A 26,830-nucleotide genomic window follows, 5' to 3' on the forward strand; every position below is an offset into this window, starting at 1 on the left:
CTACTATATGGTACCACAGAATCCCTCTTGGTCCTAACCTGAGTCTTGATTTTAATAATGACCCTAGTTGTCTGAGGGAAAGGAGCAGCAGAGTAAACTCTTCCTCCATTTTCTCATTCCAGTACAAGACCCTCCTAAAATATGACACACATCGGAATGGGACAATAGAGGAGGCAGAAAAGCCATCTTTCATCTGGAGCAGATACATGCTGCCTGGTGATGTTCCTAGCACTGGTGAGACAATCTGTTTCTTTTTCAAGGGGATTGCACTAAATCAATGAGACACCTGTATCCAGTTTGAGCAATATTAGAAACTAGTAATTTTGTCTTAGTTTAGATCTAAGCCAAATCTGTTTCTCTCTCCCTCTCACTTTTCCTTTAAGTGCCTAACTTAATTCCAAGCTTCCTTAACACAGACCTTTTATCAGGGGGAGGAAAAGTGGGTGGATGCCCAGGGGACCAAGAGATGCAAAGCACCAAAGGACCACCAGATAAGCAGGCAGCAGCAGCAGCAGCAGCAAAACTTGGCACTCTCAATAAAGGAAAATGCTGCACTGGTCTGTCCAGGGTTCAGTGACATGCCATTTTAAATCACAATATTTTCCATAGTGTAGGAGGCAGCTAAGTGAACTTTGTAGGGTGCATGGTCAATAAGAGTACCTGGAACACAATGGAAATTCTGTATGGAACAGGAGAATGTGTGCTTGGAGAAATGCTTCTGTGTGGCACAGCGGATTTTTTCCTTCCATCTTCACATTAACAAAAGGCGAACATATGAAAGTGGGTCCCATGCTGCGTGTTGGAAATCAGAGATGGTCTTTGGTCGGGATAGGACGAAAATCACTGGTTTAAGGTGCTAACGTCACACAGCACAGAAGGGTGATGATGATCGATGCAGCAATGTTAAATAAAGACAATAAAATGAGAAAATATCAGTATCCCAGGAAACTTTTGTTTCCCCCCACCAACCCATGTTGTACTGTTCAGGAAATAATAGTGGTAATGTCTGTGGTGGCAGCCTCAAGCACTAAACACAGCCCTGCTTATACATACAGTACAATCGAAATGCAAAGACCAAATATAATTGTAGACTTTCATGCATGCAGCACATTTTCAGAAGTCACACTGTTTTTAAAAATTGCATTATTATCTCTACTGAAAGGTTAAAGTAGTGCAGTGTTTCTAAATAAAGCTGACAAGGCTGGTGCTGACTTTTATTGATTTATAAAATTTCTGGTGTCCTAATCCTTCATTAGGCAGAACTCAGTACAGGTTGCTTATCATTCTTGCACAGAGTAACAATTTACTCATTTTCACCAATCCTGTCCTGCCATTATCCTCCCCGGCTAAGCAGGGAGCATAGTGTGTTTGGTGAATGAACCTGCGTTGCTATGGAAACACACAGTGGCTGTTCGTATGAGGCAAGGATGGTGGTCCTTGAGAAAGATCCTTTGGCAGCTTAGAGTGGCTACAGGACCAAATGCTACCCCCTCCCATGAGATCTAGAAACAGTTCTTTACTTCTAAAATTAATTCTGGGACACTCAAGATCATCAAGATGTTCAGGGAACTTGACTTGCATAAGTTGTTCAGGAAAACTGACTGTGTGTGTGAGAGCTGGGGTGGGGGGTGGTTAGAGCTTTCCAGATGCAACTGGCATTGTAGCACCAATTACTTCCTGTAAAATACATTTTTTTAGTCTTGCCATGGCCTCTGGTCAAACCAGTTGGGTCCTGTAACCCTTGAAATTCGACTCTGGCAACTAGCTCAGGAAAGCGTGACCAGTGTTGCTGCAGCACAAAGCCAAGTGCATTTTGGTGTGAATATCTGGGGCACCCATAAGATATGCCCATGGCAGCTGACGTGTTCAGTACCCCATGTTAGAAAGTGAGTTGTTTACTGGGTGGAAAGGAGATGATTTAATATCATAAGAAAGTGCCTTGACCAATCCTACTCAATCACTGTTCTAAGGACTCTTAAGGATTTGATTGGGTAGTTGGGGTAGAGCTCCTAAAAGCTTGAAACAGTGGTGCAGTCCAAAGGTTGCCCTCCACTCTAGATGAATTTTCAGGGAATGCACTCCAGGAGTGGCTGGGAACAAGGGCAAATGGGGTGGAGCCAACATTACAAAACCTGCCAGCATATTTTAGAGTAAATCTCTTACTGCCAGGATGTAAGCTTTAGGATAGGCATTTCAGTTCTTTATCATGGAGGAAAATTGCACAGAAATTAGGAAACCATCACACAATTGATGGTTGGGGAAGTAGGGCACAGCTTTCTGAAGATGCGTAGAGGGCTGGATTTGGCATATGTGCCCAAGGTTCTGCACCCCAGCTCAAAATGTCCTGGAATCAGTGGATGCTGTTGGCTCCAATGTCGGTGGGTGGCAGCCTGCACTTTTACGGAGCTGTCCATGGTTCTGAGCTTATTTTGATGGGGATAGGGTCCAGCTCCCTGGATAGCCTCTCAAACTAAAATTGCTAAGTGGGTAGTTACCCCACAGACCTTGGGGCCACCAGCTGTTACTACCTGGAACCAGGAAGATAAATAAGGCCTGGCTATGCATGCATGCTCTGACCTTCCAAATCTAAAGAATGGCTTGAGGCCAGAAATAAGTATTGGTTACATTGATGCATGCTTCCCTGCAGCACAAACCCACTTCTGCTGTTGCAACCTGATCCTATCCGAGTTCTTGAGCTCTGGAGGAACATGTTCAGTGGCTGCTCCTCACTGGCATCTGTTGGCTGAGTTGGATCCTTTGCCTCATGATGGAGCAAGCCCTATGACAGTACATTTCCACTATCTCAAATCCCAGCCCAAAATTCTCCCGTACAACACTGGGATGGTTGGTGATTCCTATGTCATGGGCACACCTTATCCATTGCAGCTTTTATTTTGAGCTTTGTTTTGTGCTCCATGGTGGCAAACCCTTTTTAGGAAAGGTGTTCATCAGAATATATCCCTTCTACATAGCTCAGAATAGGCAGGCTAATCCCGGTCCCCACCTTCTCCTGTGCTTCTCAGGTTGAAGTTGAGTGAGTGTGTGTGTGTGTGTGTGGGGGGGTTCACTTAGTCTCAAATGGTAGCACTTAGTGGTAGCAGACAATTAAATTATAACACCAGGCACCACATTTTCAGAACTTAGTAAAGACAGATCTACTTATCCAGTGCCAGTGCCAGAGCAGAATGCAAAGTTTCAGACTCTTAGCATACTTCCATTCTGGTAATTTATTCTTTTCTTCCTTTTAAATGAAATACCTTGGCTACATTTCAAAACAACGAATACAAATAATGTTAAAAATTCTTAATTTACCTAGACAATTTTTCTATCTATGCACAAATCAAATTGCATAATAAAATACCCTGGCTCTCTAGTTAGTTACTCTGTTTTTGGTTGCAAATATTATTGTATTCTCACCCTGCCAGAGTAGATGGAGTATAAGAAGATGCAATACAAAATAACAAGAAAAACCTGTGCATACTGTAAAGATTAAGAACGTTTCTATTCCTTAGTGCCTTGTGTAATGCAGAAGTTGTTAAGTGCCCTTCCCAGTATTTGAAATTCAGAAATGTAATGTCATTATGTTGATGGCTATTACACATAGCAAACAGCCACATGTTGCCCAGGCTCCTGAGGATGGAAGAAAACTAAACAGGTGGGAGGCCAGAAAGTGAGTATGGTCTCATTCATGGTGAAATAATTGAAACCACTAGGGGGCAGCAGAATCTTAGAAATATAAATCTATTATTTGCTAAATTCCAGGCATAAGCTTGTAATTTTGTTTAAAGTGTGCTTGGAGTTATTTAGCTTTCTGTCACTCAGCCCAAGGTGCAGTGCAGGAAAGCATCTTGCAAGTTGCCAAATACATTTTCTTGCTAACTGATTTATTTATTGGTGACCCAATGTCCTGCCTTCCTAGTAGGATTAGCCAGCCTAGATGTTCTGACAAGAGTGACCTTGTTGCTAAAGAATTAAGAAGAAAATAAGACTGGCTTTTGCATGAAGAGGTAGATGGAGAGAATGGATGTATGCCAGAGAAAGCAAAACAAAGGTCAAGAATGTTCAAAGCAGTTGGTGCAAGAATTGTTGAAACAGCTTAGCACAAAGCATTAGGTCTAGATGTCAAAAGAGATCAGTTCCCATTCTCTTCTCTACAGATCCCATAATTTTGGGGCGTAAGAGATCATCACTTTGTCATTTTGCCATTATTTAGGGCCTTGTGCTGCATTACTGGTTATTCAGTCTTAATTTTCCAAAGTAAATCCAATTTTCAGTGGAACTTACTCCCAGGAAATGGTGCATAGGATTGCAGCCTAAGGGTATAGGCATTCAGTTCAGAAGGTAAATCCCAATGAACTCAAAGGGTCATATTTCTAAGTGGACATACAGCATACAGCTATCACTAGGCTTCATATATTACTTGTGAGAAAGTACTTAAAACTAACATTGCTGTTAAAAGGCACAATGGCTAGTAGGCTGTTGTGCCAGTAATTGTGTCTATTCAGAATGATCTTTCAAAAAGAGACCCAGAGTGCTTTCAGACAAGGCTTTAATTGCATGATCATGCCGCCTTGTTCACAGAATATTATGGGGTTCAAACAGTATCATCTTCAGTTTGTGGTCCTCCCATGTGTTTCCACTGCTTCTTTCACCATTTTTTTTCTCATCAAGAAAAACGTCTCTTAAGGAGGAAAAGCTGAAACAGCTGCACAATGCATACTGATAATTGGTGGCACAATACCTCCATTTGGAGGCATTCACTGCATTTAGACAAATTCAATTTTTGTTCTGGATCTAAAGCAATTTAATAGGGAATGTGCATATGAATGCAAATCCTCCTAATCTATTTTCTTCAGCCAAGAGCCTTGTGCAGGCCAAATGCTTTGGCTGCTGAGATGTCAAGTGCTTCTCAGGTTTGAAGGGTTCTCCTGGCATCCCTGATAATGGGATATAGAGAGACACTAACTTCTCTGAGGACTGGCTTACATTCTCCACCCTGAGACCCCTGTTGCTTAGTGGCTGTCACTTAATTGTATGCACTGGATTGTCCTATTGTTGTTCAATGCCTATTTTAAACAAGAGGCCATAACCAATTGGCAGAGTACATGCTCAGCTTAAAGAAGGTCTCAGGTGCAGTGCCCAGCATCTTCAGACAGAGAAGAAATAATTCTTGCCTGAAATCCCAGAGAGCTGCTGCCAGTCAGTGTCAGCATTGCTAGGGTTAAGAGAGGCCATGATCCCATCATCTTCAATGGCTGTTTGAACTGTCTACTGCTTAGACTATTTAGCTGCTGCTCACACCCCTAAAAAGCAAATATGGCTACCCCAGATTTGCAGGGAAAGATACTTTGTGTACAGATAAGATAAGCAATAACTATGATCCAGCCCTCTGGAGGCAAAGAAAAGTTGTTTGCAGCCTATTTTGGCCCAGAAGATCAGATATAGTAAATCTCAGCCTAGTACAGCAGGAAGGTGGGCCTAGAATGGCACACAACTGGCCCATACTGTATCTTCAAGAGTGATGTAGATTCATCAGTTTAAAAAAGAATTAGGGGAAGAATGGCCAGTTGTCATTAAACCCTTAAAAGCTGAGATCAGAAGTCTTGTAGAGACAGACAGAAATTACTGAAACTGGTAATGTGAACTTTGATCTTTTCCTCAACCACAAGATAGCCATTACTACCCCAAGAAAAATGATTTCAGAGTTCCTCAATCACATGGGAGGACCATAATCATTGAAATAACCTGAAGGTGAGAGGGCACCTGAATGGAAGATCTCCTCTCCTCCTTCATAAATTGGGCTAATGGGACCTTTTACCAAGCTGAAACTGGAGCCCTGGGATATTAAATGCATTCATCAGGCACAGTCTTCAAAATGCAGGCAAAAGAAACTTCCTAAGGATATTGTTATTAAATTTCATAATTTCCAAGTGAAAGGTGGTATAATGCACATGGTATGTACAGATCAACCTTGACCTGTCTTGAGAAGAAGAAAACCACTGGATTTTTCAAACTGAGGACTAAAGCCCTGTAAAAAAGGCATGTTTTAAAAATTCCTGAAAAACTGGGTGATGCTGAAATCCATTACCACTAGGGATTCCCCTTCAAGCTGATAGCAATAATGATGAACCTGCTCTAATTGCTACTACCCATGAAGAAACAAAGAAAATGCTCACCACCCTGACCTAGACAAGGAGGAGGAGAGGATAGAGAAGAGGAAAAGTTATCAGAATGATTCAGATATAATCATTTATAGCAAGCATATAAACATTTCTATAACTGACAGAGGAAATAAAAGAAAAGCAAGAAACCAAAAGTGAAAAATGGCAAGGACAAGAGTATATGAGGACTGGCAGCTACAGAACACAGGCAGTGATTTCCATAATTTTAGCATTTTGCAAAACTATAAAATCTAAACACAATAGTATGTTCTATTAATGTTCAATAAGCTACATGCAAATTGTCCTTTAAAAATTGTAAAAATAATAGAAAACATATTGAGATTATTGCCTTTAATGATAACAGTATGATGTGGTGTGGGCAGAGGGGAAGTGGTGGAACTATCCTCTTCATTAACTCCTTACCGATCATTCCTCTGCAAAGGGAATGGAGAGAGTCAGTAATGATATTGAGACTGTTATTAGTTGGGAGAACCCTTTTTTTCTCAATTGCAGTGTCAAATTCTCATTGACCTTTCTCAGAAGTTCACAATACCAAGCTCCATTCTTGAAGAACTACAAGCTGTTTAACTCCATTCCTGGGACAGGCATTTCACTGTTTGATTCTACTAATACTCATGCTTAGTATTTTTCATATTTTTTCAGGATATAGTATTAATACATTAAGGATATTGGTCAGAACTCCAAACCTCTTTTTCTCTTTGGTCTCTTTGTCTGATGAGACCAAACCCCATGTCTTACGGCAGAGTAGTCGTTACACATACATTTCAGGTTGAGGAAGTTTAAGTTATTTTTTGAAACTATGGGTCTGAAAAGATGTCCATGAAATGTAAATATTCAGATCAGTTAAATGAAGAAGAATAAGTTTTTCCTTAAAAAGAGAAGCCCTTGGCATCTTAATAATGGAGGAATCCCAGTCCCCCATGTAAAGCCTTAAACCCTAATACCTGGAACAGAAAGGGAATTGAATATGGCCCCCAGCACTTCTAAGGCTAGAGGAGCAGAAATTTGGATTGCTAATAAACATGGCTTTGTAATGAAAGATCAGCTGAATGGTCTAAATAGAACATCTATCTTAATTAAAGGATTAATGCAAGATTTGAAATGACCCTAAGACTGCTATACAGCCTCAATAATAATGAAAGGGATTTTTAATGAGCTATTACACATGAACTTGCACAATTTGCAAAGGGCATTATATTCAAGAGAAAATGCTTAAAATTGGATTAGTGACAGTAAAAAAGACAGAAAAGGGGACCTTAGGAAAACATCCACATGTGTAGACTCTAATTTAAATAATAAACAAAGCTGACTTAACAGATGCCTACTGAGAAAAAAAATCCTAATGACTTAAACATTTTTCTCTCATCGGGATAATATATAAAATTAAAATGCCTACTTGACAAGCCCCAAAACAAGACAGGACAACCCTTCTCACCCAGGGTCTCCGTGTCCCTGTGACCATGCTCCTGCCTTTTCTGCTATGCATATAATGGATACTCCTTCAAAATATCATGGAAACTAAATCTAAATTTTAACAAATATATAGTGAATAAAATGAAGAAACAACTTGGCAATTATTTCCTAATCAGCAACACTGGGGACTTTCCCAAAGTCCAAATGTAAGATTCAGTAAAAGCTGTGATGCAAGACCATCTGATGATAAGTAAATATGCTCATCTTAAAAGATCAAGAGGGGCATCCAAAATTGGATTCCAAATAAATTAAAACACTTGAAATACAAAAAATGAGGTAGTAAAATGATGAACAGAGACTACTGCAAAAATGAATATAATTAGTAAATTTCAAAACTAGAAAAATCACAAATACAATTAAGTTCACAAATAAAAAATATGATTTGTTTGGTAATAAAAATTAAAGAATGCTGACTGTTAAATTAGAAAGAAAATCACACAGAACAGATTATAAATTTGCAAGGACATGGTGGAGGAAAACTGCATAGTACAAAAATGCTGGGAGAAAAATTCCAAGTCTTTTCATACCTAAAACAACAGATACCACACAATTGACAAGTAGATGAGTGAAGCAAAAGTAAACACTCTCAACAGAGAACAGCAATAATGGGTTTCTCATATGTCTTGCTGGAGAAAATGTTATTTCCAAAGAAATATATTCTGATTTTAAAAATATATAAATAGTCAAAGTAGTCAGACGGAATGCCTGTGCTACACCCAGGTTCCGTCTAGAGTCTAGAGTGGGAAACAAGCCAGGGTTGTCCACCCTTGTCCTTGCTTTTTGCCCTCTGCATGGATCCACTGGCTAAAAAGAAGCAATAAAATTATTTAATATAAGGAGTGGAGTCGGCTGGATCTTTTCACAATGTCAACCTCTTCACAGATAATAGAATTGTAGAGTTGGAAGGGGTCAAGAAGGCCATTGGGTCCAACACCCTGCTGTGCAGGACACTAGTTTACACCATCCCACTCAGATGACTGTTCAAACACTTTTAATGTCTCTAGTGTGGGATAGCTCATGATCTCTCTAGGCAACTAGTTCCACTGTCCTGTTGCTCTGACAGTTAGGAAACTTTTCCTATCTAGCTGAATCTGATTTGTTCCAGATGATGATGCAAAATAACCCTAAATCATTTTTATCAGCTGCTCTTAAGGAAATTGTGGAATATGGATGATTGTCAAGAATGGAAATCAGTTATGAAAACTCAGAAATTATCATAATTAATGTCACCTCCTCAGAACTATATTTATATCAACAATCTAAAATTAAATTCTGTCTGAAACACATAAATATCTTGGCGGTACAACAAATGGAAACTCTAAAGAAAATTATTTTTGATGCCTTAAGGAAATCTATTCGATTTAATGTAAAATGATGATCTTATCTCATTTGAATCTTCTATTTGAGGACTTCCCAACATTCATGGCTTCAAATTTATTTAGAAAAATTAGATAATAACTTAATACACAAAATAAAACAGGTCCCAAGAACAATGTTCTTTATAAACCCATGCACCTGGGAGGATGTGGAATACCAAATTTAATATGGTATCATGATGCAGCACAAAGATATTAATGTAGTATACCTTGCAAAGGACATGGATCTCCTTAGAACTATGCTCTTTTAGAACATATTGCCCAGCAGCATCACCATTTCTGCCACAACAACCAATTGTTTGTAAAAAGCTCCTGAGTTCCTTTGTTCTAGTGGAGCAAATATCTGAGCCAGCTGAACTAAAGATTGGCTCCAGCTATTTCATCTCTTGTTCTTTTTTGCCTTCACCCACTCGTTTACAACAAAAGTAGGGAACGACAATGTAAGGACTGGAAACAGAACCCTACATGTTCAGACAACTTTATAAATATATGAAACCTCCTTACAGGAACACAACTAAAAGAGAAACTGGGAAATGTTGAAGCTGATCACTGACTATATATCAAGCAATCCAATTTACTTCTGCTTTCACAGGTTCCCCCCCCCTCACCCCGCCGCCGCCGCCGCCGCCTCATGCTATCTAATCCCTAAATAGCATAGAATGGGGTGGTCAGACTTGTTCAATGGAGGAACCCCATATGCTAAATGTCAGATGTGGGCACCTGCAGGTGGCTGCAAACACCTAATGGCAAGCTGGAAAATAAACTCAGTGAGCTGCATGATGCTCACAAGTCTTGGTTTGGTCACCCCATCATAGAGGAACTACTTTTAAATTTGACATAGTCCTCCAAGAAACTACTATCAAACATTTATAAGATTGTATGTGACTCAGTGACTGGTGACGTGCACTCTTTAAAATCCGCATGGGAAGCAGACCTGAAGTGTAACATAGAAATATTAGATTGGCAGTAACTATAGGGAAAACAGCTATTCAAGCTGGCATTGGCAACAATACAAGAGCATACAAACAGCACACAGATGGCACTATAGGCTTATAAAATGTCACAGAATAACCTCTAAACCTGCTGGAGATGTTGGCAAATGGGGTCCTATTTGTACATGGTGGAAGGTTTAGTCCTTTTTGGAAGAAATTATGAATGAAGTATCAGTTATCACAGGTCAAATGGTACCCTGTGATCCCAAATGAGCAATATTAAACTTGTTTCTAGATTATTTAAAAGACCCACTGTTTAAAGATATTCATACTTTTATGTCTGCAAGCAGTCAGATTCCAGCAGGGCTTTGGAAAACCGCTGTTATTTTGACACTGGAGATTTGGTTGGATAGAGTATGGAATATTGTCCTCGTGAAAAAGTTACCCAGGCAACTTAAAGTTCTGAAAAGCATGAGAGTCAAAGATGGTTTTGAGGAGCCATGACAAATATTTCAGTACCTTAGAAGAGACAGTACAACAATAAAACCAGCAGCAGCTCGTGGCTCTCTCTGGAGTAACTTGTCAAGAAAACATAAAGAACAATGCTTAGTAATCACAACTATCCAAAACACAACACATGAGCTTCAGTGTAACATACCTTTTCTGTAACTAAGAATGTGCACATGGAATATTTGTGGGAGGAGAAGGGACATAGGAATTCGTTACACATTTTATAAACTTGTACTTCTGCAATATTTTTGAAACTGTAAAATAAAGATTAAAACAATGGCATTGGGTTTGATGGTCCAATGATCTGACTTAAGAACTTGAGCAAAGCCATGCTGAATCAAACCAAGGGTATATCAGGTCTGGTGATCTGTTCATAGGGTTGCCAACCAGTTGCTCACAGGATCCCACAAGTAGGACAGGAGGGCAACAGCAGCTTCCTGCCCAAGTTCCTGAGCCACTGGTGTGCATAGCTGTGCTGCCTATGATACCTGATGCAAGGCAGCCTTCTGTGTTCTTGTTATTATCTGATTGCCCATGTCTTGCTTTGCAGGCCCACACATCTTGACTATAGCAGTTTTCACACTTACTGCCACAGTTGTGCTGGTTCTCATCATCGCTCTGCTGGTTCTGAGGTACATCCCTCTTTTCCTCTTCCTCCGCTTTCCTGGTCAAAGGTCCACAAATTCCTTCTGAAGTGTGCACTATGAAGTCTTCTCTCTACAAAAGCTACTCAGCACAAATGAATTAGATTACAAAAGTTCCAGCACACTACTTGTTCTGCCAATGGATCAGTTTCTCTGTGGTAGATTTGCTGCTCAGTTCTAACCATGCTTTGTATAACCAGTATAACCAGGTCTTAATCAGTTCCTCCAACTGGGAGTAAGGGCTCTTTTTCCATCTTTTCTTCCTCACTCCTCTCACACTCTGGCAGATAAGTTTCAGTAATGGATTCTCTGCTCTCCATATCTGAAGCATTCTGGTTTTCATTGGGTTTTTCATGCTGGTTGTGCTAGAAGCATGATTAAGACTTGTCTGAGGTCGGTGTCTTTAGTAGCTTCTCTCCAAGATCTGTTTTCAGCTTCAGTCAAATGTCTTCTGTAGTAATTCATTTCTAAGGTTGTTAACTTCTCCTTTATGTCTATGACTAGTTCCAGTTCCAAATTTCAGTGTTCCAAGAATTCCTACAGGCATTTATATTTATTTATTTATTTATATTTCTATTTATATCCTGCCTTTTCCTACAAAGGGCTCAAGGCAGCTTACATCATTCTCCTTCTCCATCTTATCCCCACAACAACAACCCTGTGAGGTAGGTTGGGCTGAGAGTCTATGACTGGCCCAAAGTCACCCAGTTGGCTCCATGGCCGAGCGGGGACTAGAACCCAGATCGTCTGAGTCCCAGTCCCACGCTCTTAACCACTACACCACACTGACTCTCTTTACCTTTTACCTTTAAATTTACCTTTTTTATACAGGAAATACAGAAGAGCTTACCAACTCCAGCAAAAGAAATGGTCCCATATTCCACCTGAGAAGATACTGCCTTTGGAGACCAATGAAACAAGTCATGTCAGTCTGAAGGTAGGAGATGGCATTTTCTTTCACCTCACATATGATGGTCCCAAGTGTCTTCTGCATACTAGGGTGGATGTACTGATTGCACCATAGGAAAAAAAATGCTTTGTGTTCTCCTAATCTCCTCGCTGGAATTAAAGCCAGTTATCCAATTTAATGTATGCCCATGAACAATCTTTTCATAATTGCGATGAAGCACACATTCTTTCTCACTAGGCCTCTGTGCCATGAGTTCATGAGATAATATTACTAATCATACTCAAGGTCTTGGAACAGTCTGGGTGAAAAGCTGCCTATGACAGATCCTTGTCCAGGGATATTGTGTATAGGTTTTTGTATTTAGTGATCACAGATCAGCACACACCATATTAAAACATCATTAGAATTATTTAAGAGCATTGTCTTTCAAGGTTAAGGAATCTCACCTTCTAATATTTCTGAGCCAGCAGAAAAATAAAGCAGAGAGGTCAATGAGAACTGGTGACATAGTCCTCCTGAAAACAGAGTTAGTATTTTGTGAGGACTGATGCTTTATTCTGTGAGGCTGAATGTCCTGGAGGTCTTATATTTTTTTCTCAGATTTTAATTATTTCTTTTAGGAATGTAACATGATGAGCTATACTGGATCAGACCCAGGTTACTTCTATTCCAGCATTCTTTTCATAACGTAGCAAACCAACTGCCCACTGGGTCCCACAAGGAGAATATGAATGCATAAGAATCCTCCCACACAAGTTCCCCAGCATCTGCTTTAAATGGGCATACTGCCCCTGCTACACGAGGTAGAATTTAGGCATCAGGACAAGTAGCTGTGGACAGACTTCTCCTTCCTGAATTTGTCCAATTCCCCTTTAAAGCCATGGAAGAAAATTCCATAGTTTAACTATGCGCTATATGAAGAAATCTGTCCTGAATCTCTCACTGATCAGATTCATGGGATTATTCCATGAATAACTTCTTTCTAAGTTAAACTCTCTCAGCTGTTGTAACCTTTCCTTATGGGCAAATTGCTCCAATCCCTTGAATTTGTCAGTTGCCTTTTACTGTGCTCTTTCCAACTCTTCAGTATCTTTTAAAAGAAACAACAAATGAGCATTATACCCAATAGTCTTAAGTGTGATAGCACCATAGATTTATATAAGAGCAGCATGATCTTGCCAGTTTTATCTTCAATGCTTTTCCTAATTATGCCTAGCAAAGAGTTTGCCTTTTTCTCAGCAGCTGCACACTTGATTGACATTTTCATTGAGCTATAGACCTAAGATCCTTTTCTTGATCACTTACTACCAGCCCAGATCCCTTCTCAGCTCAAAAATTGAAACCTTATATTCAAGGTTGGGGTTAGGGTATATTTGCTTATATTCAGTTTTTGGAATTTTTGTCCAGTGTGCAATACTGTACACTTGCAATTTGAACTATATCTGACATTTTGATGCCCATTCTCCCAGTCTGGAGATATCCTTCGGAAGCTTCTTGCAATCCGTGCTGATTTTAACCACCCTAAATAGTTTGGTATCATCAGCAAACTTGGCCACTTCATCCCAATTCCTGATCATTTATATATTTTTCAAATAAAACAGAAATCTGGGGGATCCCACTGTTAACCCCCCTCCATCAGGAGAAATTACCATTTACTCCCACTCTTTTTTTTCTATTCTTTAACCAGTTACTGACCATAAAAGAACCTCTCCTCTTATTCCATTATTGCTAAACTTGTTCATGATTCTTTGGTAAGGGACTTAGTCAAAAGCCTTTTGGAAGTCTCTGTAAACAGATTCTATTGCATCATCCCTGTTTGTATGTTCATTGACACCCTCAGTTAACGCTAAGGGGTTAGTGAGACAGGACTCAACTTTACAGAAGCTAAGTTGATTCATTTTCATTGGGGCTTGGCCTTCTATTTGCTTACTAATTCCATCTTTAATAATACTTCCTAAAATGTACTGAAACAGATGTTAAGCCTGTGATTTCCCAGATCCCCCTGGATCCCTTTTTAAAAAATTGATGTTACATGGGCCACACTACAGTCATCCGGTACAGAGGCTGATCTTAGGGACATGTTACATATTTTTGTAGAAAGGTCAGCAATTTTATATTTGAGCTCTTTAAAAATTTTGCAACTGATACCATCTGGGCCCAGTGATTTATTCAGTTTGTCAATAAGTTTGAAAATCCTATCTCTTGTCACCACCATCTGCTTTAGTTCCTTAGACTCCCTTCCTGAAAACATTAGTTCAGGCACAGATATCTGTCCTGTATCTACTTCAGTGAATTAAGGAAAACCACATTGCATGAGACCAGTGGCCTATCTAGTCCAGCTCTCCATTCACTTCTGCTTCTCCACCATCTCTTTATCTTCTTTTAGTAGTCCTTTAACTCCATTATCATCCAGTGGTCCAACTACTGCTCTGGCTGCTTTCCTGCTTCTAAGATATTTAACAAACTCTTTGTTGTTGGCCTTGATGTTGCTAGCAATGTGCTCCTCAAAATGCCTTTTTGAATCTTATTGCCTATTTGCATCTTGTGTGAACTTCCACTCCCCTATCCTCATTTGGGCAAGATAACCCTTTTCCTGAAGGAAGATGTCTGTTCTCCAATCACTTCCTTGACACCGCTTGTTAACCATGCTGGGACCTTTTGGATGTCATGCTGCTCTTCTTAACTTGTGGCATACATACTACCTAAGTTTCTGTTACTGTGATTTTGAGTAATCATCAAGGACTTTGAAAGAATCTGGCCCTCCAGACTTTTTAGCTTCCTTTATATTAGTTCCCTCATTTTAGAGAAATTTCCTCTTTGGAACTCAAATCTGACTGCATGGGACCTCTTTGGCAATCTTCCACTTAAATGTATATTAAATCTGACAGCCCTGTGGTCGCTGCTCCAGCTGGATGCCTAGAATTGTTGACAAACACTTCCATTCTGCTGAATGGAATTCCTTTAATGGTTAGTCATTATTTTCCCCCAACATTCTCAGTTATGTTTTTTGGAAGTAATGTATTTACCTCATTGCTTTTTATCATCACTGAGCTACATTTCCCTTCTAAACAGGATAATATGTGTGTCTTTTCCTGCATAATTCTTACAATTTTAAGTGTTTCTCAGGGTGCAATCCCATGATCAGTAGATGCTCTCTGACCCACCATTGGAAAAGGTGACATTCTCACTGTGACCTGGGAAATGTTGAGACAGCATTTGTTGTTGTTAGTCGCGAAGTCACGTCCGACCCATCGTGACCCCATGCACAACATTCCTCCAGGCCTTCCTGTCCTCCACCATCCCCCAGAGTCCACTTAAGCTCACACCAACTGCTTCAGTTACTCCATCTAGCCACCTCATTCTCTGCCGTCCCCTTCTTCTTTTGCCATCTCCCAGCATTAGGATCTTCTCCAAGGAGTCCTTCCTTCTCATTAGGTGGCCAAAGTATTTGAGTTTCATCTTCAACATCTGGCCTTCTAAAGATCAGTCAGGGTTGATCTCCTCTAGGACTGATCAGTTTGATCTCCTTGCGGTCCAGGGGACTTGCAGGAGTCTCCTCCAGCACAATTCAAAGGCTTCAATTCTTCGGCACTCAGCCTTCCTTATAGTCCAACTTTCACAGCCATACATTGCAACTGGGAAAACCATAGCCTTGACCATACACACTTTTGTTGGCAGGGTGATGTCTCTGCTTTTTAGTATGCTGTCTAGATTTGCCATAGCTTTCCTCCCCAGGAGCAAGCGTCTTTTAATTTCTTGGCTGCAGTCCCCACCTACGGTGATTTTGGAGCCCAGGCAAATAAAATCTGTCACTACCTCCATTTCTTCCCCATCTATTTGCCAGGAAGTGAGAGGACCGGATGCCATGATCTTAGTTTTCTTAATGTTGAGCTTCAAGCCAACTTTTGTGCTCTCCTCCTTCACCTGCATCAAGAGGCTCTTTAGTTCCTCTTCACTTTCTGCCATGAGAGTGGTATCATCTGCATATCTGAGGTTGTTGATATTTCTCCTGGCAATCTTAATTCCAACTGGTGATTCATCTAGCCCCACCTTTCTCATGATGTGCTCTGAGACAGCATAGAACCAGACTAAAAATTGTTAGCATTTACAAATTGCAACCATTTCATATATGTTTGTATTTAACATAATTAAAAAAATGAAAAGGGAAAGCCCTCTGAGGTTGCAGTGGATACACCATCTTTGGAGAGCCCTCCGTCTGTCCTCACAGCTGGTGTGGTTCTTTCTGTGCTGCTGCTGCTCTGAAGATGGAAGTCTGCCTTTAGGACAACTGCTAGAGGGCCACTTTCAGAAGAGGAGCAAGGCACAACCTAAAGAATTCAGGCAGAGCTCAAAGGTTGTCCATGCAGGAATGGTGAAAATGTTTAGATGAAGCAGTTGGCTTCCCAAAGTTTTGGAGGACAAGGGAAATGAAAGACAATCCTAGCCTTCTCCTCCTTTGATTGGAAGTCTGCAGTATTCTGAGCTTGGAGATTATGGGCAGCAAGGTTAGATGGTGCCCTTAGTTTTATTTATCTGTCACAATATTTCATGTCATTTGCATCATCAGCAGACACATGGGCTGATGATGGTCCATTTTCTTTATCTGATGCATATATTTCCTGACTTTCAGTAGGAAACCTTGTTTTTCTCATGCCATCAAGCTTAGGTGTTAGTGACAAGCTCAATCAAAAGTCAAATCAAAGCAGCATAAATGCTTCTGTTTGAATGTCTTTGTTAGGATCAAACTGATACAACCTTAGCACAGGAATGTAACTTGATCTTTCATTTGTTTCTCTATGAAAAGTATAAGCTTATGAGATAGGTAAGTTTATCAGAAGAGTGTAGAAAACCAACTAACTGTGTTTTGGCTAAATATTTGCACTGCAACCTATTATGCAGGTTGGTGCAAGTGTCTTGAAAGATACAAAGATTTCTAGAGCAAATATTGGTCGAAAACCCTTTCACACCACCTGTAAAAGCACACCCCAAGCACATACTTAACTTTGCTTGCTAATTCCATAAATGATTTTTAAGCAGTGGTATAGTAGTGCAACTATATAGCAGTGGTAACTCTTGAAGTGCAAGGTCCCCATAGCTACAACCTGAGAAGAGTCCAAGAGATACCTGTGTGGATTCATCTTTTTTGCTCTCTCTAATATATTATTGCTGGAAGTTCTGTTTGCTTCTACTACTGTGAGGATTGCAGTTAAACTCAAAGGAAAGAGGGAAATTTGATGTGGGTGTCACTTTGACTCCCAGCCCCTCTGCAACACTGATTTTAAGGCAACATAATATTCTGTCTACATGTAATAGATTGTTGGAAGAATAGCCAAGCTGCTGGTGCTCTCCTTTTAAAAGGCAAAATTGAATGAGACTTATGTTTTTGTGTCAAAACTGTACAGCAGGAAGAGCCTTTTCAACCTCCCCCTGCATTAGTAAATTTCTTTCTTTGTACACTCATACACTGGAACTGCACAGCAGGCACACACAAAGCCTTCAAACATGGGGGCAACCCTCTAAAAAGGAAACTCCGTGAGTTCCAAAGGACCACCAATTGTTGCATCCATCAGTTAGTACATTCCAAATAATACCTAAGAGATGCCTTTAACTTTACCTGTTGTTCCACACAGTGGAACCATGCTCCACACAGTGAAAGCTATTGATGTAGTATTTGGGAGGTATTGGTTTTTCACAGGTATTCAGTGTTGTTTGGAAATGCAATGAAAGTTATTCTTCACAAGGCAGAAGCTGCCTAAAGTGAAGTCTATGAATGACGAGTAATACATGGAAAGCAGTGGCTGCACAAAGGACCTCAATAGTATTCATGTTCTGAGCGTGTGCTTGAGCCTGATGCCCCAACCCATGGTGGAACACCTAAGAGTTATGTTTTGTTTTCTGGCACACACCAGGGGTGGAGTATATTATTGAAGCCAGCTAAAGAACCTTCTTTGTTCTTCAGATTGATGAAGACAAAAGGCGGGACACAATGCAGAGGCTGCGTCAAGGCAAATATGACAAGAAGGTATAAGTTACTCCAACCTCCCTAGAGCAGAACCTTTGCAAAACAATTAAGGCTCCATCTCATGCCTATTCCCAGCTATTTGCAAACCTAAATAGATTAGGAACAGGTTGGTGATGTTGTGCTTCTTTAAAACCTCTTCCTTTGGAAACTTCTTGTTATTGCTCAATGAAGACATTAAACCATCAGTGCACTGTAGAGAGCAACAGCTTCAGCCTCGAAACCCACCGTCTAACTGAGTGTGGGAAGTATAGCTGATTATGTTTTACTCTCATAAGAAATGTAGCTGATTAACTGTATGTTTTACTCCCATAAGCTTAATTCTTCTGCTGTCACCTCTAATATATTTAGTATGCTTCATGGTAGTTCCTGCCTCTGCTCATATAGCTAATATCTCAACACAGAAAATGCTAACAGTGGTCATTTTCTCATATTAGTTGAGGTAAATATCAGTGAATGAAACTAATATCTGAAACCTAATCTACTTATGCAAAGCTCTCAGGTTGCTGTATATGGATTACTGTGATTCTGCTATCATTTTTCATTTGCTTTCATTTTCTAGGTGATTATTCTGAAGGATTTCAAACACAGTGATGGAAACTTTACAGAGAGACAGAAAATAGACCTAAACAAGGTAAATGTTATACCTACAGCTTACAGCCACCCGCAAACACAGCAAAATCAGTAGCTCTGTTTATATATTTTCTTTAATCATCATATCATGGATTTTTTCCATGAGGCTTCTACAATATGCCATAACTCACTTTGGGCAGTAATGTGACATGCTAGCTCAGTTTCCAGGAATTATCCTATGTAACCTTGCAATCTTTACTATTGTCTTCTGCAGACACTTTTTAATCACTTTTGAATTAAAACATATACTGGCTTTAGGCAGTAATATTCTCCTGAAGAGCACAAGAAGCAGTATCTGTGCCACAGCTTATGCTATGCCAGCCCAAGTACCCATGGCTTGTTCTAGGATTTAGACAACCCTCCTTAGTTTAGCTTGTTATCTGAACAAAAAAGGGTTGCCACTCTGGTCAAGGGGTTCTCGCTGATGACAGCCAGCAAAGTGCCTAAGTGGGAGAAGCTGCTGGGGTGCACAGTGCACCACCCCTGGCCCATCTGGGGCCTGAGGTGGCAGCACGCAGAAGTACGAGCTGCCTACACTTGCTTCCTTGTGAAGAAGCAAGGCCCCCCGGCTGAACCCTGCTTGCTGCCAGCCCCCTCTCCACTGCACAGGTGGTAGCAGGAAGAAATTAGCCTCTCTGCTTTTCTGCCCTGAAGTGGCTTGCCATCCACTGCCCTGACTGATCCTGCTGCAGAGAGCGGTAAACAGAGTGGGAGACAGGTGGACCACCTTGTGCCGGCCTTCCAAGGCTAGTGCCAGGTGCCTCATTTCTTCCAGTCACCTAGAACATTAGAACATAAGAATTGTCATGCTGGATCAGACCAAAGGTCCATCCAGTGCAGCACTGCATTCACATAGTGGCAAATCAGTTTTACACAGGAGAAGACATGCAGGGTGGCTGAAGGCAGCCAGGGAGCATGTGGAAGCATCTCCTCTCCATCCCTCCAAGCCTTTACCAGCACCAATTAGGACTTGGGAAAGGGTGTGCAACAGACACCAGTTTGCCCTCCTGTCTGTGAGCGTTCCATCAACCAAGCTGGGGGTGGGGGTTAAGGGTCAGGATGGTACCTTCAGCCTGGACTTCTCCTAGAGATACTTAGCCAATAAACCCCCTCCTGCAGATTTGCCCTCCCACCTGGCCTGCCTCCCATTTGTGAGTTGGGCGGAGAAGGGGAGGATATTGACTATGAGTGCTGGGCTTCCCTTCCCACAACTGAGTTGTGGGGAAGGGGCATGGGCAGCTAACAGGCAGACTTGTCCCCTTCACTAGCCATACCCAGCCCCACAGGCCAGCAGAAGCATGCCACTGATGAGCTGCAGGGCCTTGGAGCACCGAACAAGGTGGGCCTTCTCTTCTGCCAGCTTCCCTGCCCCATGCTCCTGCCGATGCCACCCTTGGCTGGAGCGTGCGATGTGGGATTGGATGGCAGTAGCCAAAAGTGCTCCCTTGCAGCCACTGTCATTCTGTGACCCTCGGTGAAGGAAATCCTGGGGAACTTGCTCTTTAACATTATACCTGATTATTATAAGTCTTCTGATGCTGAAATGTAGATTGTCTTTGCTCTAGCTCCTTCAGATTGATTATTACAACCTGACAAAGTTCTATGGGACAGTCAAGATGGACTCGATGATCTATGGAGTGATTGAATACTGTGAAAGAGGCTCACTGCGGGTAATTAGCTTTGTAGTTTGTTGATCAATTTGTAGCAAAGGCAGTCAATAGCCCTTCACCTCTAAAAACAAGTAGTACTTGAGGCCAGAAGGATAGAATGAGGAGAAGCATACTCTGTGTGATCTCTTGATTCTCCAAATCACTATCAATATCTCAAATGAAGCCTACAAGAGGGCAATTGTCTCCCATTTACTTAATGCAAGCTCACTGAAATCTAGAAAATCACTGTCTTTACTTCAAGTTGATATTAAGGAAACAAAGAAACAGAGCGAGTCAGAAGGGACCTCCCAGGCCATCTAGTCTGAACCCCACCTCTAGCCAGCTCTGCTCATGACATGCCTAACATGTCAGTATCAGAGACTTGGTTAAACAGGAGTAGGGGTCAGTATCAGAAATTGGTTAAACAATTTTCATCATCCTGTGTACACACACACACACACTAAATACACTTTTAAAATTGTGCAAAATGGATTAGGATGCTTTGTCACATGTGGTATCTGCAACACTCACCATTGCAGTGATGGAGTGGACTGTGTTCCTGAAGGCTTATGACATAAAAATGTTAGTCTTTAAGCTGCCACAAGACTCTTGGTTTCATTGCTATAAAAGTGGGAGCTGGGAACAAGCAAACATGATGTTTTTCTAGCAGCAAGGTGATATCTCTGAGACCAGGGGGAAATGGGTTTCAGGTAAACAGCAGCATTTCCCTGAGGGAGGACATCTAGATACCTGCAATAGCTGAGAACCCATTGCATTCAGTGCTCAAAAACTTGTTTTCTGGATAAGCACTAGTGGTCCTGCAGCTGTTACCAGAGGATAATCTTTGTTTCTTTCTCTCACCTGTCCAGTGAACTTATTGTTAATCTGTGCTGCTCTAGACAGTACTGTTTAATATGTAAATTGTTTGGGTTTTAATACCACTTGTTCTTTCTTACTGGAAAAAACATCATTAGGGAGGGAAAGCTAGATTACCTGTACAATCCATTCTTATTCATAACAGTAGGAGCCCTTCCTCTGGAAGTCTGTGAGACCCAGAGATGTCATTCACACAATTAGCAATTGTGTTAGTTGCTTTTTAAAAGCAAGTTGCAGGTGGGGGAACAATGGGAACTGGAACTTGGTGTGACAGGAAGAAGGACTTTAGCAAGGACTTTGCCCCATAGTGGTCACATTCTAGATCAGAGTCCCGCAAAACTCTTATTTGTATTGGAATAAAACCAATACAAATTGGTTGCTCCTCCACTCACATGCAACCTAATGAAGGGGTCTGGAGGACTCAAAAATTTGGTCCCTACTTCGTTTGGTTCTAACAGAGGTACTGCCCCATCATGGATTTTAGATTGTTACTCCTATGGAGCAACAGAGCTTCTTTTGTTTTGTGTTAATTTTAGCATAGTTTCTTACCAAGCTTTGCTTCTTTCTATATCAGGATGTCTTAAATGATAAAATCTCTTACCCTGATGGCACCTTCATGGACTGGGAATTCAAAATTTCTGTCATGTATGATATTGCTAAGGTAAGTAGATGGATGGCAGTGATGAACTAATGGAGACTTTGCCTGCATTAGCACTACAGATTCCACTTATCTTTTATTTTGCAACCAAACTGCCTCATTTACAGAATTTTACTAGTGGTCCAGAAGACAGTATTTTAAGTTTGGAATCCTCCTGTTTTCCCCCCATTGCTTTATCCATCTTTTTTCTTACTAAAAAGGGTGGGGTGAGGAAGTAGGAAAAGAGGCGATAGCTACTTGCTACCTTTTGATTGGTAGTGCAATGCATCCATTGTCTTGGAAGCAGCCAGTGACTGGGTTCAAACAACATAACAAAGCATACTCAAGGCTGAATATGGACTGAGTGTGGGTTGTTACTAAACCATGGGTTCTTTTTGAACCATGAGTTGTGTGAACCCAGCCATGCTAAGAATCTGTGGTTTGTAACCACAAAACACACACACATACACACACACGAACACAGAACCAATGGTTTGTTATCGTGTTGGGAATTGCTGGGTTCACACAACACAACTCACATTTCAAGAACAACCTACCTTGAAACTATACTCAGCCTAGAATATGGGTTATTGGGGCATGTGAATCCAAGCAATATCTATACAAAACAAAATAGCGGTTAAAATAGTTTGCTAAACCAGGAGTGAGCAGAAAATAAATTTCCAGATGTTCTGAAAGTCAGCTCCTAGCATTCTTGACCATTGGCCATGATGGCAGAGGTTTCTGGAAGCTGAAGTCCAAAACATCTGAAGATTTGCTTTCTGTTCTGTCCTAAACTAACTAGCAGCACAAGCTGTAAATACCTTTCCAAGCCTTCAATGTGAAATACAAAATCTGAAATTCTGGGTCTTGTTGAGAGTTGTGCCATTGCAAGCTTATTTTGCTGAAGAGGAAGAACAACATAATCCTGTTCCTAAGCAACAGAACATGGCTAATTAAACAAATTGAGATTGTGGTTGCTGGGGTTTTGTTTTTTTTAGAGTGGTACAAATGAACCACTCTTCAGGAAAAGATTTTTCAGTGATACCAAGAAGAAGTTGAATTTGAACAAAAACTAAGGAGGTTTCACTAGATATCTACAATGTGAAAAACTGGTGACAAATGTAGGTTTTTGCCTATACTCTCCCCACTCTTAAATTTCAAACAAGAAAGGGATCATGAGTTTCAAGAGTAGAGTAATTTTATTAATCTCTCTGCACACCCCTTTCCTATGTATTCCTAACTTCTTCTGTTTATTGATTTGCAACAGACACTTTTCTCACTCTTCTTATGTTTAGATCCCACTCAGGTGGTAAATCAGTGAAAACCTAGGCATCAGGGACAAGGCTAAGATTCAAATCCTTCTCCCTAATGTTTAGCTTTCTAGGTGAAGGGATCTTTCCCTTTCTTTCTCTCAGGCTGGATACTATGAACATTATTCTTCAGTCATAATTTCCAGGGCTAAATTATGTTAAATGTATCCCATGCAGATGATCTTCATTGGTTTGTTTACTGTAAGCATGTGTCCTCCAAGACTATTAGTGTGGGATACAAGTTAAATAAATAAATGTGTGGACATAATCAAGATCAAGGCCATGCCTGAGTATGAGCAGTATAAGCCTTCCCACCCACCCATTTCCCTGCACACACATCAAGAGAAATTCCACACACCCACATATGAACCACAGGATCTGCAAAAAGAGAAAACAATTTGAACTGGTGCCAGCAGACTTTTTTCCCTCTCTTATATTTCTCATGTCATATATGCGGGTGTATCCTCGTCTGACTCTATATTTCTAAGAGGTGCATAACCTCCTGCCGAGTAGCCTTATAGATAAAGAGAAGCTAACAGAGGGAGAGGGAGGCCTGTCTTTGGGTTGTCTTGAGCAGCAGTCCCTTGCAGCGGGTAGGAAGGGTGAATAGAGATATTCCACATTCTGGGCTGCATTCTGGGCTGGTGTTCAGAGCTTGCCCTCTTCCAGTTTCTAAGTCTGGTTCTTATACTCTTTTCCTTGGACTTGCTTCTACCAAAATGGGAAGGTCTATCATTTTTTTCTGCTTATGATAATCACTTGATGGGTGCTTGATTGCTCTTGAGGATCTTTTCTATTGCTGTTCACTATGTGACCATGTCTGTTCTCCATGGGTGAAAAGAAAGAAAGTTCTTTGTCTGTGTTTGCTGGCTGCTATTGATTTCCAGGTGCTGGTGGCTTTCCCTGTGACTCATGGTGCTCCATCAAGACAATGACAGCCATCATTGCAGGGTCATTTTATCTAATCTCTTTCTGATCTGGTTATGCCAGACCTTACAGCATTCATTATTCATAATTAGTTCTTATCTCATTCACAGAGCTAGCCCAGGTCATTAGGTCACTCCTCTTGAACTCTAGTTTACCAAACATGCTCCACGGCCTGTTCCATGCTCCATGTGAATCCAGTTCTCTTGCACTCACTGGCCTTCTTTCCTATGCTTGGCCTGACCTGGAAGTGAGCCAAGCTGAGATCAAGTCTACAAACACTTGGGAATGCTAATGATTTCTTTGTGTAAAGCACAAAGTACATATTTCTTTGCACAAAATATGCAAATTACAGAATTCTTTGCTCAAAGTATGCAAAACCCACAAGTTGTGTGTGCAGAAACAGAACTCTCTTTGAACTTGCTTCCTGCTAGATGCCCACACGAACACTTGGTGCAAGGTGGGCTTAAAGCAGAGAGAAAGCAGTCTGGAGTTGGGGGAGCTGAGCTGAGGAATCCAGACCCCAAGCTATTTATTTTCAATTCAGCTTTCTCTTAGTCCCACTGCAACGCCAGCCACCAAACAGCAGATCTTCTCACTCTCTCTTTCATTAAACACAGACTGCCTGGACTCCTAACTAGACAGCCAGTGCGGTGTGGTGGTTAGAGTGTTGGACTGGTGACCTGAGAGATCCAGGCTTTAGTCCTCACTCAGCCATGAAGTTCACTCAGGGACTTTGAGCCAGTCACTGCCTCTCAGTCTAACCTACCAATAGGTTTGCTGTTGGGGTAAAATGGAGCCGTTTAAGCTGACTTGGGCTCCTCACAAGAGGGAAAAAAGACAGAATATGAATGCAATATAATACAAATAGCTGATAATGGTCATTTCTCAACTGTTCTTTTTCATCTAACTGGAATACACAACCAATCAGAATTGAATTTACCTAAATTAGGCAATTCAGAGTGAATTCAAAGTGATTGTTTCTTCCCTCGCCCTGCTTTCACAACATCACTAAACAACATACCTTTGACAGTGACAAAGCAAGGCCTCAGGTCTGCTCAGATACGCTGTAGCCTCACAGAGGCCACATGAAGTAAACATCACATAACAAGGGAGGCCACTTTGGTGGCATATAAGTATGTGACATATAAGTATGTGAATAAACAAATAACAACACTTATATACCAGGCATTTCTTCACAGGACTGCCTTGCAATCATCTAAGTGGAGGGGTGATTAAGGTGTGGATCACTGTGGCCACATCTTCCTTCTGTGGAAAGCAATGCAACTGATGTACCAGCCAAAGTTAACCAAATATGTTCCTAGCCAAAGCAACTGACTGACTGTCCAGGTAGCATCCCAGGCTGTGAACCTTCAGGCACCTCCAACCCATTCAGAACAGGCTGAACCTCCAGTACTAAATTAACTTTGCTACTGACCAACAGTATGTCTTCTTGAGGCTCAGTTTCAACCCACATCCAACCCGTTGAGGTGTCCAGATGATGATTCAGGACTTCCATAGCTTCCTTGGAATCAATTGACAAAGAAAGATAGAACTGGATATCATCAGCAAAGTGGTGAAACCCAGTTCTTAAAAGTCTGGATGACTTCCCACAGTAGCTTCTTCTAGATGCTCAACAGTATAGTGGATAAAATAGAGTCTTGAAAGCCCCCACAAGTTAGCAAAAACAGATATAGTGTCTTCCATTTTCTAGCACATAATATAGAGAAAAGTGAATTTGTTTATTGTTTGCATCCAGCATGCTAAATAAATGAAGAATTCCCCACATTTAATATAGGAGATGGCTTTCACTCATGTCAGCTCCTGTCTCAGATGTTTGTGTGGGTGGGTGTATGGTGTAATCCTTGCTCTTCAGCTTTCTCAGCATGTGTAAAGTGCCAGAAGAGAGGGAGTGTCATGAAAAACAAGAACACACTTCCAAGTATCTTGCTCCTCTTTTAATTCACCTAAAATACAGGAAGTTTTGCTTGTTCTTCCTGTTGTTTGGCCTATTGGCATAATATTCTTTGCCGCTTTCACTTTATCACCACAACCCAAGGCATTTTCCCCAGTGGCAAAGGAATGAGCAGCCCTCTCTCTCTCTCTCTCTCTCTCTCACACACACACACACACACACAGGAGGGGAAGGGAAGGGTGGTGAAAAGTATTTGACCTTGTGGTTGAATGATTCAGGTGCTTTTGCTTCCCATGCTACTGCTAATGTCCACTTAGTCTCCTTGTGCCAAATTCAGGGAGTGACTGTGGAGGTAGAGAATGAAGAGGAAAAAGTTGGAAACACAACTGGACATTCTAAGGCAGTGATGGCGAAACTTTTAGAGGCCAAGTGTCCAAACTGCAACCCAAAACCCACTTATTTATTGCAAAGTGCCAACACTACAATAAAATCTGAAAACTGAGGTTTTAGTTAAAAAAAAGCAACAACTCACAGCCAGTCCAAGCAAATATATATATATATATATATTTATATATCCTTGGCAGTGCACTGACTGGTCATGCAAAAGCTCAGACGAATCGTGGCTAATGAGTTGTGGCTTGTGACATCATCGCCTGGCACCACTATTCCTTTCCATGCATGCACATGGCCCCTATGTGCACTGTTAACTGATGCTCAGCTGCTGGGGTGACGCTGGGGTGACTTGACTCGCATGCTGACAGAGAGGGCTCTGCTTGCCCGCTGTGGCATGCATGCCATGGATTCGCCACCATTGGCCTAACTCTACCCTGGTGTACTCCC

At 41.1% G+C, this 26,830-nt stretch overlaps 1 protein-coding gene across 1 annotated transcript in view; it reads left to right on the forward strand.

Annotated features, from left to right (window-relative positions):
• The window catches only part of GUCY2C (guanylate cyclase 2C), a 75,713-nt gene that overhangs the window by 19,532 nt on the left and 29,351 nt on the right, over window positions 1-26,830 (forward strand). Inside the window, exons 10-16 of the mRNA XM_044455333.1 lie at window positions 123-234; window positions 11,024-11,105; window positions 11,949-12,054; window positions 17,987-18,049; window positions 18,609-18,680; window positions 20,245-20,349; window positions 21,779-21,865. Coding sequence (XP_044311268.1) covers window positions 123-234; window positions 11,024-11,105; window positions 11,949-12,054; window positions 17,987-18,049; window positions 18,609-18,680; window positions 20,245-20,349; window positions 21,779-21,865 — 627 coding nt within the window. The remainder of the gene's footprint in view (window positions 1-122; window positions 235-11,023; window positions 11,106-11,948; window positions 12,055-17,986; window positions 18,050-18,608; window positions 18,681-20,244; window positions 20,350-21,778; window positions 21,866-26,830) is intronic.

The sequence above is a fragment of the Varanus komodoensis genome, unplaced genomic scaffold (assembly GCF_004798865.1).
Source record: "Varanus komodoensis strain SLA01 unplaced genomic scaffold, ASM479886v1 scaffold8, whole genome shotgun sequence".
In the NCBI taxonomy this organism is placed as follows: Eukaryota; Metazoa; Chordata; class Lepidosauria; order Squamata; family Varanidae; genus Varanus; species Varanus komodoensis.